Source organism: Amphiprion ocellaris, chromosome 10, assembly GCF_022539595.1.
Source record: "Amphiprion ocellaris isolate individual 3 ecotype Okinawa chromosome 10, ASM2253959v1, whole genome shotgun sequence".
NCBI classification, from domain to species: Eukaryota; Metazoa; Chordata; class Actinopteri; family Pomacentridae; genus Amphiprion; species Amphiprion ocellaris.
This window is the reverse complement of record NC_072775.1, coordinates 32,267,011-32,290,818: the sequence shown is the minus strand read 5'-3', so window position 1 is coordinate 32,290,818 and position 23,808 is coordinate 32,267,011. Positions and strand designations below refer to the sequence as shown.

General features: G+C 38.0%; 1 protein-coding gene and 5 non-coding genes across 8 annotated transcripts in view; 1 reads left to right on the top strand and 5 right to left on the bottom strand.

The window, feature by feature from the left end:
• LOC111563872 (ATP-dependent 6-phosphofructokinase, platelet type-like) overlaps nt 1-23,808 on the top strand; it is a 49,458-nt gene that overhangs the window by 5,081 nt on the left and 20,569 nt on the right. For 2 of the 3 annotated variants that reach the window (XM_055014542.1, XM_055014543.1), the window contains exons 2-14: nt 3,237-3,310; nt 5,341-5,418; nt 7,286-7,475; nt 7,559-7,724; nt 7,981-8,025; nt 8,293-8,401; nt 14,090-14,185; nt 15,382-15,474; nt 15,558-15,683; nt 17,339-17,403; nt 17,678-17,747; nt 20,047-20,193; nt 23,645-23,715. In XM_055014542.1, the coding sequence (XP_054870517.1) occupies nt 3,237-3,310; nt 5,341-5,418; nt 7,286-7,475; nt 7,559-7,724; nt 7,981-8,025; nt 8,293-8,401; nt 14,090-14,185; nt 15,382-15,474; nt 15,558-15,683; nt 17,339-17,403; nt 17,678-17,747; nt 20,047-20,193; nt 23,645-23,715 (1,330 nt within the window). Of the gene's footprint in view, nt 1-3,236; nt 3,311-5,340; nt 5,419-7,285; nt 7,476-7,558; nt 7,725-7,980; nt 8,026-8,292; nt 8,402-13,049; nt 13,146-14,089; nt 14,186-15,381; nt 15,475-15,557; nt 15,684-17,338; nt 17,404-17,677; nt 17,748-20,046; nt 20,194-23,644; nt 23,716-23,808 lie in introns of all 3 variants that reach the window. The other variant, XM_055014541.1, reaches the window with a different exon arrangement.
• Nucleotides 8,875-8,966, bottom strand: trnar-ucu (transfer RNA arginine (anticodon UCU)). The gene is given in 2 exon segments: nt 8,875-8,910; nt 8,930-8,966. It is a non-coding gene; the product is annotated as a tRNA-Arg (tRNA).
• trnar-ucu (transfer RNA arginine (anticodon UCU)) lies at nt 9,534-9,625 on the bottom strand. Its single transcript is given in 2 exon segments — nt 9,534-9,569; nt 9,589-9,625. It is a non-coding gene; the product is annotated as a tRNA-Arg (tRNA).
• On the bottom strand, nt 10,147-10,238 carry trnar-ucu (transfer RNA arginine (anticodon UCU)). The gene is given in 2 exon segments: nt 10,147-10,182; nt 10,202-10,238. It is a non-coding gene; the product is annotated as a tRNA-Arg (tRNA).
• On the bottom strand, nt 10,785-10,876 carry trnar-ucu (transfer RNA arginine (anticodon UCU)). Its single transcript is given in 2 exon segments — nt 10,785-10,820; nt 10,840-10,876. It is a non-coding gene; the product is annotated as a tRNA-Arg (tRNA).
• trnar-ucu (transfer RNA arginine (anticodon UCU)) lies at nt 12,777-12,868 on the bottom strand. The gene is given in 2 exon segments: nt 12,777-12,812; nt 12,832-12,868. It is a non-coding gene; the product is annotated as a tRNA-Arg (tRNA).

Here is a 23,808-nt window from a genome sequence, read left to right as displayed (position 1 = left end):
TCTGTTTCATACAGATTTCTAGCTTTCTTACCACTTAGTTCTCATGAAACCCCTTTAGAACCCTCAGCAAACACCATTACTGCTTACTTGCCTAAGATTACATAATATAGTTTTACACATGAATATACAAAAAAAGTGCAATTTCTGGCTTTTCAACTATTCATCTGTGATGTCAGACAACTTAAACTACATTGAAGCGTAAAAATCACAATATATTTCATCAAAATAATTGTATTCTGCATCTTATTTAAAAATTTGCCAAAAGTAAAATATTCACTTGAAATTCTTCAAAAATAAGTTGTAGAGCTTCCATTTTTTTTGGAAAATTTTGAAAAAAAAAAAGTACTGGAAAGTTGAAAAATGTTGCACATGTTGATTAGATTTCACTTCTTTTTAATTTTTTGGTAAAATAAGCAGAACAATTGATTCTTTTCTTACACTTTAGCTGCTTAGTTTTCACGAAACCATTTCAAAACCCTCAGAGAACCATTACAGCTGACTAGCCTGAGATTATATAATCTGTATTATTTTAAATGTGGGATTTTTGACTTTTTCATGCACCTTGAGCTGCCATTTTTTTTTAAAAAATGGTGAAAAAGTAATACTGGAATGTAGAAAAATGTTGCACATGTTTCCATTTCATTTCTTTTTGAATTTTCTTGTAAAATAAGCAAAACAATTCAATCTTTTCTTATAATTAAAGACAAAATACCTCTATTTCATAGTCCAGTTTTTTGACTGCTTAGTTTTCACAGAACCTTTTCAGAACCTTCAGAAAACACCGTTTCTGCTGCCTTGCCTCAGATTATATATTTCCACACGTGAACAGTTGCTGCTGATGTATGAAGCCTCGTGCTGCTGTTTAAAGAAGGTAAACAGCAGGAATACGTTGCTGAAATCACACAATGATCTAGAAGGAACGTGCACGTATTTGATTGATTGCGGTGGATCACCAGAACATGTCGCCACGGTTCAGTTCAGGTTCAAAAAAGCCAGATAACACTTCGTTTCTTGTCTTTTTTCGTTGTTTCTGTGGCCCATCTGCTCTGCCACGCTCAGTGAAATGAGCTCCTGAATGTCGCAATCCAAGAAGTAGCCACATCCACATTCAGCCAGTGAATAGGACGTGTCGTTAGCAGCTTCTGGCGTGGGAGGAAAGTTCTGGCCACAGACTGGATCTGGCTGTGACGAGCAGCTTGACCCTGCTGAGCTCCGAGCTTCAGAAAGATGCAACAAACCACCGTCCTTCATAATCAGGGACATAATTCATAGTGAGCTGCTCTTTCTAACTCTCTGGGGGCTTTTATACACGCTAAAGGTTGATTCAAAGACAAAACTATAATAATTTGAGGTTTTGTGATTCAAAAATTTCATGTATCATCTGATTCCGGCTCCTTTCAGCTTAATTTAATGAAAACTGAACCTGTAACCGTCGTTTTTGTTCAGTTCATTGAAAAAAAAGTCAAGAAACCTCGTATTTTTTTGCTGGTTTGCCTTCTAAATCCAAAGTTTCCAAATAGATCAGTAAGGTTTATCACAATTGGTGGGTTTTAAAGGCATTTTATTTAGAAAAAAACTGCTAAATCATTTATCACAGCTGGAAACTGTAAAAACAGAAAGAACTATTTGTACTTTCCGACGCTGCTTGAACTACTCATCTGTGATGTAGGAAACCAAACGGAAGCATAAAAATCACAACATATTTCATCAAAATTGTCTCATTCTACATATCTTGCTTAAAGATTTGCCAAAAAATAAAATGTTCACACCAGATTCTTTAAAAACTGAAAAGTTCTGCGACTGTTCGGCTGAACTGCAGGCCGTGTTTAAATAACAAGTTTAACATGTAAAGTATCTGGAGTGTGTAGAGTCAGTGGCATTTGTGGCTCAGTTTGCAAATGTTGATTCCAAATTTTTTCTGTTTTTGTAAAATAAAGAAATTCATCTTTATTTTTTTGCTTTTTTAGGATTTATGGATTAAAACTCTGTCATACTACACAAACGACAGGAGCAAAAACAGGCCCACAAACTGCTGTTTAAAGTCAGGTTTAATCTTTAAACAGAAGCAGAACATCACCGAGACGTCCCCGCTTTCTTTTAATTAAAATCATAAAGCTGTCGAGTCGCTGTGATCTCAGTCTCGGTCTGAGATTTATTGTTTTCCTGTTTCTAATTTTGCTCCGGCCGACACTTGTGTGTTTTGGCAGCAGATCCTCAGGGATTCTCCGTCTGCTGTGACCTTGTTGTCTCCTGCTCTCTCTGTTTTTAGTGGTTAGAATATCTCTCTTTACAGGTAATTCAAGTGTGATATCACTTATTTCCTCGGTATAATTGCCAGCATCATTTTTTCCTGTTGTGTTCTAGTCTTGTTTTATTTTGTTTCAGTAATGTATCGTACATACATCTTGTTGCTTTTCTACCTTTTAAGCTTTGCAGTTCTTATGTTGCCATTTTGTTTATTTCTGAGCAATATGGGGTGCTGAAATTTCCTTTGGGATTAATAAAGTCTTAGCTTAGCTTAGCTTATGTTATCTTAGCTTTAGCTTATCTTAGCTTATTTTAACGTATCTTATCTAATGTTAGCTTAGCTGAGCTTATCTTATGTTATCTTTGCTTATTTTATCTTATGTAAACTTATCTTGGCTTAGTGTAGCTTTAGCTTATATTATATTAGCTTAGCTTATCTTATGCTATCTTAGCTTAGCTTAACTTAGCTGATCTTATGTTATCTTGGTTTAGCTTAGCTTTAGCTTATCTTAGCTTATATAATTTTATGTTATCTTAGCTTATCTTATGTTATCGTAGTTTATCTTATTCTAGCTTAGTTTAGCTTATCCTGTGTTAGCTTATTTTAGCTTAGCTTAGTTTATCATATCTTATGTTATCTTATCCTAGCTTATCTTATGCTGTCTTACCTTAGTTTAGCTTAGCTTATCTTATTTTATTCTGTATCAAATAATGTTAGAATAAGAGGAAATTGAACAAACATCTGGATCACAGTTTTGCTCAACACGTCACTTGGTTTCGTGTCTGAACAGAAACAGTTTCTGCATTATTTGACACCAGAATTCTTCCTCAAAACCGTCTTGAAGGTCACAAACCTTCCTGTGTGTCCTCAGAAGAAATCAGCCTTCGCAGGTCATTTTTGGGAAAACAAACATAGATTCCCTCGGTTCATTTCCCCAACCTGTTAAATCTGAAACAGCAGCAACTGATCCTTTCATCTTTGTTTCCAGGTATGAATGCAGCCGTCCGGGCCGTCGTCCGGATGGGAATCTACGTCGGAGCGAAGGTCTACTTCATCCATGAGGTGAGACGAGGCTTCAGGAGAGTAAATTAATACTGACGAATCATGTTTGCTGATATTAACCTGCTGTCTGTAACTGATTGACCTTAAAAAATCAGGCAGATTAATTTCATTTTAAAGTCTTGAAATGTGAAATCCAAAAAAATATTCCACATTATTTGAAATGAAAGTAGCATTTGCTCATTTGATTATTGCTCCACTCAATAGAGTAGTTATGTTTTCTTAGTGGGCTGAATTTATAAGATTTTATTCTACCTCATCCATTCCTCTGACATATAGAATATCTACAGGGTTATATAGATAGAAACTGGGTGTAAATCCACCATTTACACACTATATTTTGCATTAACAAGAAAGCAGGAAAAATAAGCAGCAAGAGGGTCTGAAAACAAAACACCATGTCCAAAGTGGTCCAAAGAAGAACCAGAGAACAACACCAGGATGTTTTTCTGGTCTGATCCCAGAGAAGAGCTTCAAACCTTGACGCTGATGACAACAGAAAGGTGTCAAAACACAGGAAGTGCTGAGTTTGATGCTGACGGAGCTGAAAGAAGCGGCTACAGTGGACAAGTTAGTGTCAGAACTAGACTGTGGATCAGTGGAAGAAACAAGCCTGGTCTGAGGAACCATGTTTGATTCACAATCAGCTGGAAGCTTGATGGAAAGAACATGAATAATAAGAAGAAATGTGATGCTGTTGGACAGTTGCTGCTGGGAAATCTGCATTTATGTGGATTTTACTTTGACATGTACCTGAACATAGCTGCAGAGCATTTCATGCTACACAACAAACATTGTCCAAGAATGTTTTGGTTCAAGGTGTCGACTCCAAATTCTCCAGATCTTCAGGACAACCTCCACTTTATTATCCAGGCGGATTTAGCGTTGTGTATCTGAAAGGTTTCTCTCCTGTAGCTCAAACTGTCCGCAAGATCTACCGTTTATTGTCATTTTTTCATTGTAAAGCACATTATAGTGCATTTTCACAACCAAATATCTCCCCTAAACTGCAGTGAAGGACCCATTTTAACCCTTTTATTCAGGAGAGAAAATTGACCTGCTTATAGGCTCTGGCTGTATTTTTAGATTGTAAACAACAAAATAAAAGTTAAATATTGGAATTCACACAAGCATTGCATGTATAATCAATTTGTTTGATAGTTTGTATAGTCATGTGACACACAGATGACAATACCATAAATGAAATAATTCCTATTTCAGAAGAAAAACATCTTGTATTTTAGCCTTTTGTTAATTTGATCAGGCCCGAATTAAATCCATCAAGTATTGGGTCTTTCTTCCTTTGGCAATTTCTGGAGAACAAATAAATCGCTAGGAGAATCTGAGCATGTACAGATATGAAAATCCACTATTTTTTCATGCAACTCACACCAGGTTTCTTCGGCTTTTCCATCGTGCATCACACATGACTCTGCTTGCTTCTTAAATGCAACAAATGGACAGAAACTAAACGTTAAACTGCAGCACAAATTAAATATCTGAGACGTGAAGCAACAAAAAATCCCTCCTTCGTCTGGGAGTCGATCGATATTCCGAGGATGTATGATCAGTTTTGAATGTCGCGGTAGCAGACAGACGTGATGTGGTCTCTTGTGGATGTAATCAGATTACCAGGTGCAGACTTTCATCAACCATCTGCCCCGAATAACCAGCTGAGTAATGGCAGCAGATGCTTTTATTTTGGCGGGGGCCTCACAGTGCAGCATTAAAGTCATAACTTGTGGCAAAAACTCTTATTCAGCTTTGGTTATGAGGCTATTAAACATATTCAGGGCTGCGTTTGTTTGTCAGTTAACCGTTTTATTAATCAAAATGTAAATTAACTGACCACCATCTTGATGATTATGTGAATATTTTAGTCATTTCCAAGGAAAATGCCAAACTTGTGTGGATTTCAGCTTCTTTAATGTGATGATTTGATGCTTTCTTCTTGCTATGAGTCGTTCTAAACTGACTTTAGGTGGACGTATGATAAGAAATCCTGAGGATATTTGCTTTGTGTCCTCTCTCAGGGCTACCAGGGGATGGTGGACGGTGGAGACAACATCAAGGAGGCGACGTGGGAAAGCGTCTCCAGCATGCTGCAAGTGGTGAGCAGAGCTTCCTGCTGCTGTTTCAGATGCTGAAATAAATCCAGTTTGCACTAATGAAGCTGATGTAGTGAGCGCTGCTGATATTCTAGCAGCACGAAATGCTTTGTAAAAGAGGACCTCAGCAGTGTTTATGCCAACGCAGTGAAATGTCTGCCGTGTTGATGGTCACTGAAAGCGACACAAAGCTTTCAGCTTCGAGCCAAGTGAGTCTGTGAGTGAATTAAACCTTTTCACTGTTATTGTAATCAGACTTTCATCTAAAGTGGATCGTGTCCAGAGCGGCAGAGAAAAAACAATCTGGTGGATTAAATAACCAGCAGTGGAAGCTAGATGATCTAAATGTATGACAAGGGTTTAAATGATTTTCAGTTCAATTCAGGTTTATTACTCCACATTTGTTGAAGTCACAAAACACTCACCAGTTTTCGTGAAGGAGTCGCTCTCATGTGTCGTCGCTCTCTGTCCAATCAGTGGCCTGCACTCTGTAGATGTCACATTATCGGCTCGGCTCAGCTCGCTTGGACCCCCAGCCGAGTAGGTCCTAAAATAATACCTGGTACCAGGTGCTACGTCCTAATGGAAAACCTCACAAACCGAGCTGAGTCGAGCCCAGTAGGTGCAAGTAGAAAAGCGCCATATGACAACAAATGAACACTACATCAGCTGCCTGATGACGATCACATGATTGAGATCCTACTACAAATCCACCACTGCGGACTTATCGGGACTTATCCACTGGAAATGATACAAGGAACAACTGATTAAATTGTAGGGGTGTTTCCGAGTCCCATCAATTCCCGCCACCCACTAGATATTTAGGTCACATGATTCGGTATCCTTACATAACGTACACATGCATAACACATGCCTGTGTTCAGGGCAAGGTCATTTTGTTCATGGGTACATCTAGATTAAATGGCCACATTCTATGTTGTGGTGATTTCCGATCATCAATAACTAATAAAGAAATTATGCATTTCTACAAAAAAATGCTACATTTATGACAATGCCATATGGAGGAATGAACAGCCTTAGCAGGGTGCTGCGACAACAGCGGGAAGGAACAAAAAAAAACATTTGGCCAGGAGGAGAAAAAAAGCCTTTGACAGAACCAGGCTCTGGGAAGCCTGAGCTTCCCACTCTCACCCCAACTGGTCGACTGGTTGGGGTGAGAGTGGGAATGATGGGGGAGGGGTAGCAGGATAGCAGATGGAGAACAAACAAACAATACAAAGAGAACAATGAACATTTTGGAGGTCGGTGAGGCCTGAAACTGCAGATCTGAGATGTGTAGCTCCAGATCCAGAGAACAAACACAGGACTTCAGGGGAAACAGAAAGTTAGCGATGTGAAATGGTGGTTTATAACTCAAGTGATCTTGAGCAGCTCTAACTATAAGCTTTATAAAGAGTAAAGTTTTAAGACCAATCTTAAAAGTAGAGAGTAGAGAATCAGCTCCCTAAATTGGAAGCTGATTCCACAACAGAGGAGCTGTTAATTGAAAGTTGTGCCTCCCATTCTGCTTCTGGAAAGTCAGGGAATCACTAGTAAACCTGCAGTCTGAGAGTAAATGGCTCTGTTAGGATGATATCATACAATAAAGTCTTTAAGATATAGTGGAGTTTGGTCATTAAGGGTTTTATATGTTAGAAGCAGGATTTTAAAGTCTATCCTGGATTTTACAAGGAGCCAATTAAGACAAACTAATATGATCTCTGTTAATGGTTCCTGTCAATCAGCTGGAGGTCTTTCAGGGAGTTATTGGAACATTCTGATAATAAGAAGTTATAAATCCATTCACTAGTTTTTCATCGTCACCCTGAGACAGGATATTTCCGATTTTGATGATTCCTGTTTCCCTCAGGGAGGTACAGTCATCGGCAGCGCTCGCTGTAAAGAGTTTCGGACCCATGAAGGCCGCCTGAAGGCTGCTCACAACCTGGTGCAGCGCAGCATCACCAACCTGTGTGTGATCGGTGGAGACGGCAGCCTGACCGGAGCCAACCTGTTCAGGGAGGAGTGGAGCGGCCTGTTGACGGAGCTGCAGCAGCAAGGTGACTGCTTCCTGCACGACTGTCCAGTAACTCCACGTACCGTAGAACTCCTGACTTCACAGTAATAAAATGCGTTCCTTCAGGTTTGATCGACGAGGAAGCCGCCCAGAAGAACTCTGCGCTCCACATCGTCGGGATGGTCGGCTCCATCGACAACGACTTCTGCGGCACCGACATGACCATCGGCACCGACTCGGCTCTGCATCGGATCATTGAGGTGGTGGACGCCATCATGACAACTGCTCAGAGGTGAACCAATCCTGAGAGAACTCTGTTTTTGAACCTCACATGAAAGTAAAAAGACAATAACTTATTCTGGGTTGGTAACTAGTAGAGAAAAAGAACAGCACATCACTTGACATTAGGGCTGGACCCGAATATCCGAATATTCGGTCGTTACGGTGGTATCCGAATATTTATTTTGAGACCTCCATCCCCGCCCGCAGAACAACCTGCTGAGAGCTTTTTCTTGTGTTTGACATTCTTTGTTTTGTGTTTTTTCCAGCCACCAGAGGACGTTTGTGCTGGAGGTCATGGGCAGACACTGCGGGTACGCACTGTTCTTTATGTAAAAACACAATAGCACCACACACTGCAGGACACATACTGTATATCATATATGCTACTGCATGCAATACATACTACACACAAGATGTGTATTCATTTGAGGTATCTGAACGTATATTTTCTGCTTTGAATACATCAATTCTCTGTAAAGATGCAAAATGTAAAAATATTTTCCCATGCATGTGTCCAGGATTAAATGTCAGAAAACATTAAAGAGCCAAGCAGTTAAATTACGAGTGTGTTTGTGCAGATATCTGGCCCTGGTGAGTGCCCTGGCATGTGGAGCCGACTGGGTTTTCATCCCAGAAATGCCTCCTGAAGATGGCTGGGAGGACAGCATGTGTCAGAAACTGTCTGAGGTAACACAAACAAACACACACTTTGCTTTTTAACTTGCTCTGAATCATTGCATTAATGTAAAATCCCAATAGACAAGTTACCACAGCTGCCCTTTTAATAGTTTCTGTTACAAATATGGTGAATAATATAGTATTTTCTGCTCGTAACATAAAAAAACTGAAATGAGTTGTTAATAAATATTAATACACAGAAAGTAGAACATCAACTCAAACACAAAACTGCTGAAATCGAAGTGAACAGCAGCAGCTAATAGTAGGTTTGTAATGCGGAGTTGTTTCCCTAAACGTTCATGATCACATCAGAGAAAACATAGATCAAATTTCTGAGAGGAAACTGAACTGAGCACCAGCTACTAAAAGAGAACAGCAAGAATTTTGTCATAAAGCTGAACTGTGGTAGTGCTTGAATCCATGAGAGGTTTACATTATGAGAATACATGAGCAGGAGGATTAATTTCCACTTATGACAAGTGCGACTCTGGTGGGACTCGAACCCACAACCTTTGAATCACCTCTCAAGTGCTTGATTAGAAGTCCAGTGCGCTATCCATTGCGCCACAGAGCCATTTTTGTAGTTTCCCACTGCTCCTGAAAGAGCTAGCCTCGTCATTTAGCTTGTTTGGGTCAACATTTCAGATGTGCAGTGACCCCTTCATTGTCTCTCTACACACCTTCCATTAGCAGCCATAAGCTAGTCTTCTTCTTTAACTTGCATAACTCCCCCCGCCCCCCCCTTCTGGCAGAGACAGTAATTAATTAAACAAATGCTGTTGAGTTGTATTTGTGATGTCTGCCTTGTTGTTGATTGCTTTCTTTTTATAGACTGAAATTCTTCTTTTAACACCGTGTTTCTTTGTTATCAGAAGCTTTTCTAGGTTTTTACACTGTGGGCTTCAACGTACTCGTAGTTGCTGAAGGTTTCTCCGTCCTCGTTGTTACAGCTACTATTGAAACTAGACTTTAAACTCCAGTATACTGTGAAATATAGACAGATTTACCAGAACCTGTTAGGCTTAATCAGCAATGTGTGACCTAGCTTAAATGGCCTTATAATTATATAAACTTCCCCAACTCCTGTTTTAAGATTCAGTCCAACAGAATCATCTTCAACAGTGATTGTCTTGTAAAACTACGACTCTGGTGGGACTCGAACCCACAACCTTTGAATCACATCTCAGGTGCTTGACTAGAAGTCCAACGCGCTATCCGTTGCGCCACAGAGCCCTTTGCTGTAGGATGCAACTTGTTTAAATGAACAATTCAAATCTCCAATGTGACCCCTTCATTGTTTACCTACACACCTTCCATTAACAACAACAACAACAAAAACACTCACATGACGTGTAATTAACTTGTAATTAACTTTTGGCTCACTATTCTGGCAGTGACAGTAATTACACAAATGCTGTTGAGTCGTATTTATGACGTCTGCCTTGCGGTTAATTGCTTTCGTTTTTTTAGACTGAAATCCTTTTAAAACTGTGTTTCTTTATTAAGTGGAGCATCAGAAACTTTTCCTGGTTTTTACAATGCAGGGTTAGACTGCAGGTTGCCCTGTCTTCATTGCTACTGGTGTCATTTTAGAAACCAAATTGAAACTCCAGTATACTGTGAACTGCATAGAAATGTGCCAGAGCCTTTTAGGATGTGTGAACTTCTTTGGCTTAAATGTCCTTCTTTATGTGTAAATGCTCGAAACTCAGTCCCACAGAATTGTCTTCAGCAGTGATTGTCTTGTAAAACTACGACTCTGGTGGGACTCGAACCCACAACCTTTGAATCACATCTCAGGTGTTTGACTAGAAGTCCAACGCGCTATCCGTTGCGCCACAGAGCCGTTTTCTGTGGTTTCCTACTGGTCCTGAAAGAATTAGCCACGTGATTAGCTTGTTTGGATGAACAATTCAAACCTACAATGTGACCCCTTCATTGTTTCCCTGCACACCTTCCATTAGCAGCCATTAACAATCAAACCACTCAGATGACCTTGGCTATAATAGTTGTTTCATAATTAACTTTTGTCTCCCCCTTCTGGAAGTGACAGTAATCACACAAACACTATTGGCCTTGTAGTTGATCATTTTCTTTTTTTTGTCTAAAATTCTTCCATTTAATGCCGAGTTTCTGTTTTATCTGGAGCATCAGAAGCTTTTCTAGGTTTGTACACAATAGGCTTCAGTGTACTAGTAATTGCTGCAGGTCACTCTATCTTCAAAGAAACTAGACTTTAAACTTCAGTATACTGTGAACTACAGTGGGATTTACCAGGATGCCTGATGGGCCTAATCAGCATTGCATGAACTTGTTTGATGATGACTTGAATGTGCTCTTGCATATGTAAATGTAATCCTGCTACCCAAGCTTTGCCCAGCTTGGAAAACTGCGACTCTGGTGGGACTCGAACCCACAACCTTTGAATCACTTCTCAAGTGCTTGACTAGAAGTCCAATGCGCTATCCGTTGCGCCACAGAGCCTGCTGACAGCTTGCTCTCTCATTAAAAAAAAAACAAAAAATCAGTAGTTGTTCATCTTAACTTTTGTTAGTGCTGGTTTATGATCAGGATTCATTCATTGGGGAATCAGGAAAAATCCCAATGATCCCACTAGAATTCAGTATTAATCCTGTAAGTGCTTGTTTGTAATAAAGAATTCTGCAAAATCAGAGTTTTTACTAGGTTTTACCTGTAAAACAACAACACTGTTGGGATTTAACCCCCCAGCATTTAAATTACAAATCAAGTGTTCAAATAAAAGGCTTTTCCACAATAGAACCGATGGCTTTTACTCACAAATCCTGACTTTAGCACCTTCAATAAAACTTCTACGGAACAACTTGTAAATGCTACATCAGTACTCAGCTTTTCTTGCAAATATGATCTGATTATAAACCCCTAACTTCCAGAAACGTTAACAACCACTTCAAGGAAACAATAATCAAGTTGCTACGACTTTCAAATGAATATAAATTCACAAAACACCATTTACCACAGCTTTCCTTTTAGTAGTTTCTATTGCAAATGTGGTGAATAACTTAGTATTTTCTGCTTGGTACATAAAAATAATAGAAGCAACGTTGCTACTAGAATTTTTTAAAAATAAATAATAATGTTATGTCTCAGTTGTTACACTAGAAGTCAACTGTACTGCACAACTGTCAGCATGAACCTCAGTAGAAGCTACTACTGATCCAAAATGAAGCAGGAAAATGTAGTAAACAGCAGGAGCTAATGGTGTAGGTCAGGAATGTCAAACTCATCTTAGATCAGGGGCCACATTCAGCCCAATTTGATGTGAAATGGGTCGGATCAGTAAAATCACAGCAGAACCTAAAAACAGCCACAACTCCCCATTTTACCTTTGTTTTAGTGCAAAAAGCATAACATTTAAGGAATTATCTTTTTACAAAACACGATGAACAACCTGAAATGTCTTAAGAAAAACAAATTTCAACAACATTATACGTCAGTTTTTCTTTTACACATTAGAACCTACACATCACAGTTTATCTACAAAAAGGCACAAAAGTTTTAGTCACAGGTATCTGGAACTGAATGATATAGTATTTTACTTTATGATCAAAACAACAAAAGTCAGACAAAAAACAACAAGAACAAGACAAGATATTACAAAAATGAGACACAAGATGACAAAAATTAGATACAAAATGACAAATATGAGGAACAAAATGACCAAAAAATGAGACATGAACCAAAACAAAAAAGAGACAAAAAATTGATAAAAAGTAATAAAGCAACAAAAAAAAATATAGACAAAAACAGGACAAAAAATTACACAAACGAGACAAAAAAATGACAAAAAAGGAAAGAATAAGACAAAAAATAGCCAAACAACACAAGTGACACCAAAAAAACACAAAACGAAAAAAACAACGCACAAAACAACCAATAAAGCGAAACACAAAATGCCAAAAATAAGACAAGAAACACAAGCAAGACAAAAAGGAAACACAAACAACAGAAAGTCTGACATAAAAAGACAAAAAGCAACAAAAACAAGACAAAATGAGTTACAAAATGACAAAAGAACAATGAGCAATATAGCATTTGTCTTTATGATCAAAACAACTTGTCTAGAAATTATTTTACATTTCTCATTTTAAAATTTACAACCTGCAGTGTCCTCTGTAAATTTTATACTTTACAAAGTCGTGCTGCGGGCTGGATTGGACCCTCTGGAGGGCCGGTTTTGGCCCGCGGGCCTCATGTTTGACACCCCTGGTGTAGGTGGAGGAAACAAAGGACAAAAGTAGGAATTTTCTTATAAAACACAACTTTAGTTGTGCTTAAAGCCACAGGAGACTCATTATGAAGATTCATGTGTATGAGGATTGATTTATGTCTTCATGAAAAGCTGCGACTCTGGTGGGACTCGAACCCACAACCTTTGAATCACCTCTCAAGTGCTTGACTAGAAGTCCAATGCGCTATCCATTGCGCCACAGAGCCACCTGCTGCTGGCTGTTCACACTGCCTCAACACATTCCTCATGTTGTTTTTACACTCTGACTCCCATCACTAATCATTTGGACATTTCTACCTTCAGATACTAACATGAAACATCTGCAGTACGCTGTGTGATTGTTCTCCAGTAGATTTAACGTGCTTCAGTGTGTTTGCTGTTGTCCAGAGTCGGTCTCGGGGTTCCAGGTTGAACATTATCATAGTTGCTGAAGGAGCCATTGACAGACAAGGACAGCCCATTACATCTGATTTTGTGAAGGATGTGAGTAGAGCTCAGCTTCAGGCTGAACCAGAGGAGAAGCAGAAGCTGGACCAGCTGCTGGATGCGTCCGAGTCGCAGCGGAGTCGAAACACTTTCCACATTCTCAGAGAAGTTTCATATTTCTGCAGAAATAACCTCAAGTTTGGCACCACTGCTGCCATTTTCAACCATCGTATTGGTAGAAATGCACTGCAGCTGAATTTGAGAAAGCTACACAACAAAAACATCACATAACTCTTTTGACTATCCAGATGCATTCTGGGAATTGTAGGAAATCGGCAACTAATTGAAATCACAAGTACTGTCAGCGTGGATTATTACTTTAACATTATCCTGAGAAGTTTGTTGCATCAAGCAAGAGATCCTGTTTGATTCTGGACTGATTCTGACCGCAGTGGACAGAAATTTAAACATTTAGTGCCTCATATTGATAAGTCAGAACTGAAAGCTGTAAATATGAAACCTCCTGATCCACACTTTAAACTAGCGATAATGCTCCAATTTGCACCAATAAACCTCAAAAAGGAAGAATTTGTTTCACCCAGTGTGATTTACAGCCTCCCAGTTGGTGGCAGTAACGAATATTTTAGCAATATTCTGGGAAAAAAGCGAAGATGAAGATTTGTAATGTTTGAAACAGGAAATACCTTTAACAGATTTATGAGCAACTGGTGAGAAACACTCAACAGTTTATTTAAAATCAAACACAGGATTCACACAGTTTCATTCGTTTTAGGGGGTTTTATTGTTGTGCATCATGCTACAGATTCTTTATATGAAACTTCTCCTAGAATGTGTTGAGTGTCTGCTTCCAAACACCAAACAGTCCTGTTGTTCTGAGATGTTCTGAGATGTTCCTCCATCACTGGATCCAGCTTTTGTCAATGCAAAACTGTTTACTCTGTCATGTTTTCAAATGTGTGTGCTTCTCTATGTCCCTCTAGAACCGCGCCGATAAGAAAAGGCTGAACATTATTATTGTAGCCGAGGGCGCCATAGATTCCCACAACAAGGCAATAACTCCTGATTATATCAAGGATGTAAGTAAAGGAGGAGAAACCTGCTGGAAGCGTCCAGTTCTCCTCCAAATCCATTCATTTTTTATCCATATTTCTTTAATTCCTGCTGTTTTTCCATTCATTCTTCCACCGTTTTGGATTCTTGTATCCGTTTTTCACTCCACATTTTTTTGCACCCTTGTTTTCAGTTTTGCATGTTTTCCACCGTTTGGCACATGACAGAAACCGTTTTGCATGATTTCTCCTTCTGTGTTTATTGTATGTTTGGCATTTCCTTTTATTTTTGTGTTTTCTTCAGATAGTTTCAGAGTGTTTGTTAGATATTTTTAAGTGCAATCCTTTAAATCTTTTTTTTTTTAAATCAGAGGATTATTCCATCTCAAATGTTCTACTCGACCATCTCTGATTTACTTGATACTTTTTTATCATAAAGTAGGGATATTTAAAATATAATCTGTGACATTTTTATTTTGAAAAAATACCCGTTGACCCACTTTCAGCACATTTTTTCTGCACATTGAAATTGCAGGCTAATTTTTTGTGACAGCATCTCAGGAACTATTAAAAATAAAAAGCAGAAATTTGCGATTTACTCATAATCTTTATGAAACTTCTTGAAATATTTAATATTATTTCTTATTTTGCCATTGGTTTAGAATGTGGACCAATCTGATTATGGGTGAGTTTAGAAATCAAGAAGAAATAACAGAAATAAGAAATAACATTAAATATTTCAAACAGCCTCTGATTACAGGTGAATTCCAAATACATTTTATTTACACTGGATGTGTAATAAATCTAGAATATATCACATTTTCCATTCCTTTTTCCATAATATTCTCATAGACAAATGAGGCTTTTATTTTTATTACTTCCTGAGATTTTGTTATTCAACCACCTCAGATTTCTATGTCTATAAAAATAGGGTGAAATTTGTTCGACAGGCAAACAAATATCTCAGAAAGTGTTTGATTTATGAAGCTTAAATTTCACAAATATCTGCATAAATGTCTGTAATATATGCGCTAAAAATTTCAGTCAAATCAGAGATGGTTGAGCAGGAATTGTTGTAAAAAATGCAACAATGTGAGATAGAATATGATAATATAGTTAAATATGTTTACATGTGATAGTTACTAGGTCTGTAAGTCATTGTTGTGTAGATTTTCTTTCTGTTCCTGCTGTTAATAAACGCTCTCTCCCTCTACGACCTGAAGCTGGTGGTGCGCTGCCTCGGCTTCGACACCAGGGTCACCATCCTCGGCCACGTGCAGAGAGGCGGGACGCCCTCGGCCTTCGACAGGATCCTGGTAGGTCAAAACCAATCCTAGCGTTTAAATTTCCACCTGAGACTCTGCAGTAATGAGCCCTGAATGACCTGTGACCTCTGCAGGCCAGTCGGATGGGCGTGGAGGCGGTGCTAGCGCTGCTGGAGGCGTCGGCCAACACCCCGGCCTGCGTCGTGTCGCTGGTCGGCAACCAGGCCGTCCGGCTGCCGCTGATGGAGTGTGTTCAGATGGTGAGTGTCGCATCGGTTATTATTTAAAATATGTGGTTTTAAAGCACACTAACTCTACCTCAATCCTCAGCATTTTCCAAAGTAAGTACCTCTGGTAAATGAGACAGATAAATGAAAAATGTCATCAAGTCTTAGAGTGAAAACCAAAAGAAAACATCTCCATATATTGTAATGTTGTTTTTTTGACAATAATAGGTATTAAAAGCTTCCAAATTGGCCACTTTGCATTGAAGGCCATTTGAAACTAATGTCAGAAACAGATAAAAGATGCATCCCAATACCCCCAAAACTATCATATGATATAGTATCCCAGATAAAGATTTAGTACATCCCAATATACAGGCTGTGTTTCAAATCACTTTTAACTCTAAGAAAATGCTCCAGTTGCCGTTACAAACTATGTTTCATATGCATACAACTGGGACATAATACATCGGCTTAATATTGGTGTGAAATGAGATTTGGTCCCTTAAGCTTTTTATACTCGACACTACGTAACCGTGCAGAGGATTGTGGGTCAGAAAAGCCAGAAGAACATGCTCCCTTGTAAACTGGAAAATCCCACCAGATGTAATAGAAAAATAGGATATTTTTAGCGTACTGAATGCAATACTGCATTGTTACACACTAAAGCTTTTCCTCCGATACTACACAGTGTGACAGGAAACGGTCACACCGATATTTGGCAATTTACCATTTATCGGTATTGATAAATTGTTGACCAATTATTGATAAATTCAATACTTCCGGTGTGATGCGGCCTCCTCTTTCTGTCTGTCGTCACTCTGTGGTCTCAGAAACATCTCTCAAGCAGCTAAAAAACTGAACACAAACCAGGAAATTAGCTTCTCTTACAGTGGCTCATCCTACGCTAACAGCTAGCGGCTAAGTTAGAAGGCAGCTAAAGATTAACCTGAAACAAAATATGGTTAACAATAATTAATAAAGTTTTAAGATCTGGACCTTAGTAGACAATAAGAATGGTAGAACAGTGAAATATTAATAAAATAGAGAAGAACAACAGGAGAAAAACTGATCAAACAGAGGAAATAATTTAATCACTATTTCTATTTTACATATTTGGTTATATTAACCCTTATTAATGCAGAGTCTACTTATTAATGACAGGTTCTTTGCCATCACATGCAGTTAAAACATTACATTTAATGTATTTTAGTTCCAAATTTTGGTTATCGGCCTTTCTTAAATAGCAATTATCGGCATCAGTATCGGCCCTGGAAAGCTGCTATCAGTCGATCCACAGCAGGATGACACCTTTAGTGTGTCAAATGCAGTTTTCCAGAAATACCATGATGTAAAACTACATACATCCTGTCACAGTGTCCCAGTCGAGCAACAAGTTTCAGCCCCAGAGAGCACAAGGAGGTGATTTTACTCTGCAGACTACAACGAATTAATGAGCAACATGGTCAGAAGCTAAAGGTTCAATAACATGAAGAAGTATTATGTCCCACTTAAATGCATGCCACGTTAAACAGTACTTTATGTGGCATGCTGTGATTGGGATCATTGGACCCAGTTTACCAAAACTTTACCCACAACAGAAATACACAAACAGAAATTAATTAAAAAATGGAACAAATGGTAAAAAACTGACGTTTGTTAAAGAAGCTGTTTTGTTGTTTTGTCGTCAGACCCAAGAAGTCCAGAAGGCCATGGACGAGAAGAAGTTTGAGGAGGCGGTCAGACTGCGTGGCAGGTATTTGTGAAAATCCACTACTTTAATGCGATTAAGCAGCTCTGGGATCTGTATATAAGTTTAAAATGAATGCATTAAATGGTGCAGGCAGGACTGGGTTATTTCTGTCTCCCACTGATGGGACTTTTTCCTTTGGTTGTTTGGCTCCGTTTCCACTTTAACTGTGTTTGCATTGATTTTTTTCGTTGGACTCTAAATGCTTTCTTCTGCAGCAGACCAGACATGGGTTCACTGAGGATTTCCTGCACTAATGAATTCTGCTTTTCATGTGCAGGAGCTTTGAAAACAACCTGAGCACCTACAGACTGCTGTCCTACCGCAAAGCCGACTCTGAGCTTCCAAATGTAAGTGTCAAGACAAAAAACAAAAACCATTTAAAGAAAAAAAAAACCACAAAAATAAACTCAAACCAGTGACGTGATCATCATCTTAATTCTTCTAATGTGTCTTTCCACCAGCTGCTCTGAGATTTGTACGTTAGCCTAAGGTACTTCCTGGTCAGCTGGTGCATTGTGGGTGCTGCGGTCTTTTTGTGACACTAACAGTCTGTTTTTCTGGTTGTTTTTTTTGTTCTGTTTCTGTGTGTCCTGAGGGAGAGGAGGAGGCTGGGGATGGAGAGCAGCTTAATGTATGTGATGAGTAATGAGGCGGCTGTAGTTCCCATGACGACCCTTTTAGAAATTAGACATTTTCTTCTTCTCCCTTCAGCTTCTAAATCCCTCCATGCTGAGATAAATACAAAAATATGCATAGATTTTAGTTTCCTGCTTTAAATCACGTCAAATTATTTCATTTTCTAGGAAGATTTTATTGGTTTTAAGAGACTAAACTTGTTTATTTAGATGCTCAGTGCCACAAAATGACAACACCAGTGCCCATCACCCGCCGCTCTGTCTGTCTTTGCTTTAATTCTTCATGGCTCTGCTCAGAAGTAGAAGTGTAGACCTGCAAAGAGGTGTGTTAGTGCATTAATGTCGGCGTCACATGAAGTAGCTTCTTTACACTTTAACATCCAGACCTGCGGCTGAAAGTGTCTTTGCTCGATCAGAACTCAAACTGGACAGACTTCATGCTCTAGTAGCCAAAAAGTTGAAGCTTTCACGTAGGGAGGTTTTAAGTTGCATTCGCTCTTATTTCATATTTATTGTGAATGTGCCACATGTTGCAGATGTTGGAAAAACTGCAGATTCCCTCTGTGGGAACCACTAAAGAATTAGATGTTGATCCCTTTTTTAAAAATCCATAGGAACTGGATGAAACTGGCACATTTTTAATGACTATAAAGCTCGTTTTTATCTCTATAGCGAAATATTTTGTGAAATGTGAACAAGTTTTCCTGCAATAGTGTGTGCTCAGAAAGATTTGGAAGAATTTGATTCAAGAGGTGAACAAAATTTAACCTCATATAGGACGTTGAAAGTCAACTTTTCTTTTAAGTTTGCACGATTAAATAAATATTAGTCATGACTATGATTTTGGCTTCTCACAATTAAAAGAACTTGACCAACTGAAACATTTACATTTAAAATGCTTCCTGCATAAAGAACAGCCCGTGTAGATTGAATTGTGGTTAAATCTGACATTTGAACGCTTTATTTTACTCTTCTCAGAGGAATTTTTGATCTCACGTCTGAGTTGCTGTTCTGCAGTAACTGAGTGGAGACTAGAAGCTTCTCTGTGCACAGCCGACTAGCTAGCATTTACTGTAGTGTGGAAATGAGGTGTTCAGGGAACATCTGTAAATTGTAGCTTGTATCAAGAAGTAGATGTTCAGCAAGCTATGGTATCCTCCCACAATTAAATCAACTTTGATCAAACTGCAATATTGATTTCTAAAATTAAAATGTCTTATTTTACTCTTTTTAAAGAAGTATTTGGTCTCAAACTTTAGTGTCTGAATTGCTGCTCTGCAATTAACTGATGGGAGACTGGAAGCTTCTGTGTGCACATTGGCTAGCTTGCAGATGAGGCGTGTAGGGAACATCTGTAAATCGTTCATAATCACTGGAGAGTTGGATGGCTGTCCTGTTTGAGCTTCTTGTTTGTAAGCAGAGACGAACTTCAACGCTCGATCCATCACTGGTGGACAGCACGTTTCTGACTCTGCTAGTAAAATCCCTGATGTTGGTTGTAAGCGTCTTGCATTCAAAGACGCAAATGCATTATTCGCCTTATGTCTTTCTCCGGAGTTGGAGGTTAAAACCTGTTCACCAGTTGTGCATCGACTGAATGATTCTGCTGATAAAAAAATCCAGAAAATAACTGAAAAATATTCACTTGCCGGTTGATATTTTGGGCGGCTGTGGTTTAGAAATCAGCTGCTGCTTCTCCTCCAGCAGCATGTGGCTTCTTTGCATGTCCGGCTGTCCTGCTGTGAGGCGGCGTCTGGCCTGTGGCAGTAAATGAGGCCTGGATGGTGTTTTGAGGCAGTGACAGCCTCGTGTCTTCACTGTCTCTAATAGTTACTGATGCACCATCTTCCTCAAAAGCATCACACACTGCTGCGTTTGTCCTCATGAAGATGTTATAAAATGTGAGAAAGCTCGGGGCTGTTGGAACACTTGGCTGGGCTGTATATGTCTTAGGTTTTTCTGTATATTTAGACTGTTTCTAAGCGTCTCTGCTGCCCTCCGTCATCCACAGAGCTCCTTTAACGTGGCCGTGCTGAACGTCGGCGCCCCGGCGGCAGGGATGAACGCTGCCGTTCGCTCTGCCGTCAGAGTGGGAATCACAGAGGGCCACAAAATGTTTGCTGTCAACGACGGCTTCGAGGGATTCTACAAGGGACAGGTGAGCCGAGTACAAATCTGTTCAAGTTTTAAACATTCAGTTGCAGATCTGAGTGGATTCTTTTGTAGTTTTTTTGTTCAGGTGCCTCTGAGAAAATTAGAATACTGTGGAAAAGAAAGGGGGAAGAAAACATGTAGGGACTGGATGAAACTGTTTTTGTGCAGTTTATTATCATTCTAATAAAATGAGTCATTTTGTGGAATGTAACTGAGAGTTTCAGCCTAAACTCAAGCTGTGGTTTAGTTGAAGGATTATTTAAACAAAGAAGAAGTAAACATATATGAGGCATTCAAAGGACAGGTGAGCTAAATACAAATTCTCTAAAATTTTTTCAACATTTTTGCAATTTTGAACATTTAGTCAGAGATGTTATTGACTGGATCATGTATTTTAGAGCAGTTTAAACATATGCATCTCAAAAAATGGGAATATTGTGGGGAACAAAGGGAAAACCTAATAGATTCTGAACTTAATGCATTTAAAGTGAAAAGTTTTAAGCATATTTATCTTTTAAGTTTGATAATACGCCTACATCTCAAAAAATACCACCAGAAACACGCGAATTTTGAGTTTAAGTAAATTCAAACAGTATAAATACTCTCAGTCTATATATATGCGTTTATATATATATATTTATATATATATATATATATATATATATATATATATATATATATATATATATATATATATATATATATTTTTATATATATATATATATATATATATATATATATATATATATATATATATAAATATATATATATATATATATATATATATATATATATATATATATATATTTATATATTTATATATATATATATATATATATATATACAGTATATTATATAAGTATAAGTATATTATAGTAAAAAGAATGGAAAATGTGACATATTCTAGACTTAATACACATACAGTGAAGTGTTTTGGTCTTTTAAGTTTGAGAATTACGTTCTATAGCTAAAAAAAATCTAAAAAAAACCCCCCATAACAACAGCTTAATTTTAAGTTTGATTAAATTTAAACGGTACAGACACTCTCGGTTTACTATATATACCCTGAAATTGGAAACATGCCGTGTGCTGCGTCTTTGTCATGTCCTCTAAAAGCTGTTTTGGCACCATGTAGCTATTTCTTATAGGGATTCTTTCCAACCTGTTGCATTTATTCATTTATCAAGGGAAAAAACACTCATAAATATGAGAGCTTGTTAATTTTCTGCAGGTAAATTCAAATATTTTGCTAAATTTGCAACGAAAACCCAATATAATGATATTTGTACAATTCAATTCAATTCAAAAAACTTTATTTGTCCCCAAGGGGCAATAAAAAAGGGCATACAAGCAGCTTAAAAAGGACAAGCAAGACACACAATTACACACAAAAAGACAAACAACATTGAAAAGAGCATTGTAATTTTAAAGTGCTTTTTTATTCCTCAGGTATGGGACAATAAAGTGCTCTTAAATACTATGTTAAAAGAATGTGTGTGTTAAAATAAATAAAAAGTCTACTCTTAAATACTATATTATGGTACTATCCTGATTTTGTTTCTGTTCAAATTTTGTCAGAATTTAGGTGCAAAAGAGGGTCATTCAGCTGAAATAAACATAATCATACATAATACGATGCATCTCTGTAATAGTAAAGTATCCAACTGCATTTTAGCTTCACAATCTTTACATTTTTTACACTTTTTAACACTTTTTTCTAGTGTTTTTAAAGACGGTTGTTGCTCAGACTCTTAAATCTCATGTCGATTTGATTTCTTCACCCTTTCTGTCATGAATGGTGTTTATTGGACGTCAGTGTTCAGGATGTGGATGCAGTTATTAGCTAAACCTCTGAGCTGAATAGTAAACACAGACTGGAAGCATTCCTCAGCGGTCACAGCGACTCCACCGATAAGACTAAGTGTGTCCAGATAAACGCTGCTGCTTACTGTAAGCCAATTACTCCACTCCCACAGCTGCTACTACATCCAGTATATCCATATATTCCCCTCCTGGTCGTACATCTCCTGATCTCGTGTCCTCGGAAACTCTTCTCAGAGGCAGATGAAACTCTGAGGCGAGTCGTCGTGTTCGAGGATTAGACGTTCATTGAAAAGTGAAGCTGTGATCCCGACTAAGTAGGACACTGATCACAATGAAGAGCTGCTGGATAAATGGAGGCACAGTGGAAGTACAGCAGCACAACAATGGAAAGAAGATGAATTTATTCTCTACAACATATCGGTGGATCTGTGTTGCTGTAGTGGTTTGATTCACTTAAAGTACAAACCTGTTTTCTGACTCATTCCTTAAGTTTTTCCACCATTTTTTGCGATTGTTTCCATTGTGCAGAGAGACAGTAAAACTTGGAGGAGAGATCAGAGGACTGACAGATTTTTTCAAATATCTTGATGTCTCTGCCTCCATCCTGATATAAAACAAACAAGTTATATTATATTTGTGGTGCCCAAGCTTTTAAAAACAGAAACAGTATCTCCTTGTCCTGATAATTCACTGAACACCTTCTAAATGACTATTTATCCAATGAAAATTATTCTTTATTCTTCCTTTTGTATTTATAATTTCATCACAGAGTGGTTTTAGCCAAATGGCAGGAAAGTCTGAATAATTACAACACTTTTCTTTCTGTTGTTTTTCTGAAACTACAATCTTGTTGTCTGACCGATTCCTTGAGTTTTTCAACCATTTTACGATCATTTTTTGGACCTTTTTTGCAATTATTTCCATTATGCAGAGTAGAGAGACGGTAATTTTTGGGAGGACAGAGCAGAGGAATGATAGATTTTTCCAAATATTCTGAGATTTCTGCCTCCACCTTAATACAAAAGAGACTAATGAAATTATATTTGTGGTGTCCAAAGCTTTAAGACAGAAACAGTATCTTAGTTCTGATAATTCACTGAGCGCCGTCTAAATGACTATTTATCCAATGAAAATTATTCTTTGTTATTGCTTTTGTAATTATAATTTCGCTTTAAAGTTAAAGCAATTTTCACCAACTTTGCAAATAACTACGAAACCTTTCTTTCTCTTGTTTCACTTAAACTACAAATGTGTTTTCTGACTGATTCCTTGAGTCTTTCCACCATTTTAAGATACATTTTTTGGCTTTTTTTGTTGTTATTCTCATTATGCAGAGTAGAGAGATGGTCAATGTTGTAGGAGAGAACAGAGGACCGACAGATTTTTCCAAATATTTTGAGATTTCTGCCTCCATCTTGATATAAAACAGAAAAATTAAATTATATTTGTGGTGCCCAAAGCTTTTAAAACAGAAACAATGTCTCTTAGTCCTGATAATTTTGTTTATCCAGTGAAAATTATTCCAAGTGAATCTCTTCTTCTACTTATCATTTTTGCTTAAAAGTTAAAGTGGTTTCAGCCAAATTTCAGGAAATTCTGAATAATTCTGAAACATTTTTCTCTATGTTCAGATTAAGGAGATCAAATGGGGAGACGTTGGTGGTTGGACCGGTCAGGGAGGATCTCTGCTCGGGACAAAAAGGTCGCTAGATGTGAAATAAATAGACATTAATTGATCTGTAGATGTTCTAACATGATCTCTTTTTGCTTTAGCATCACAATTTCTGTCTCTAAA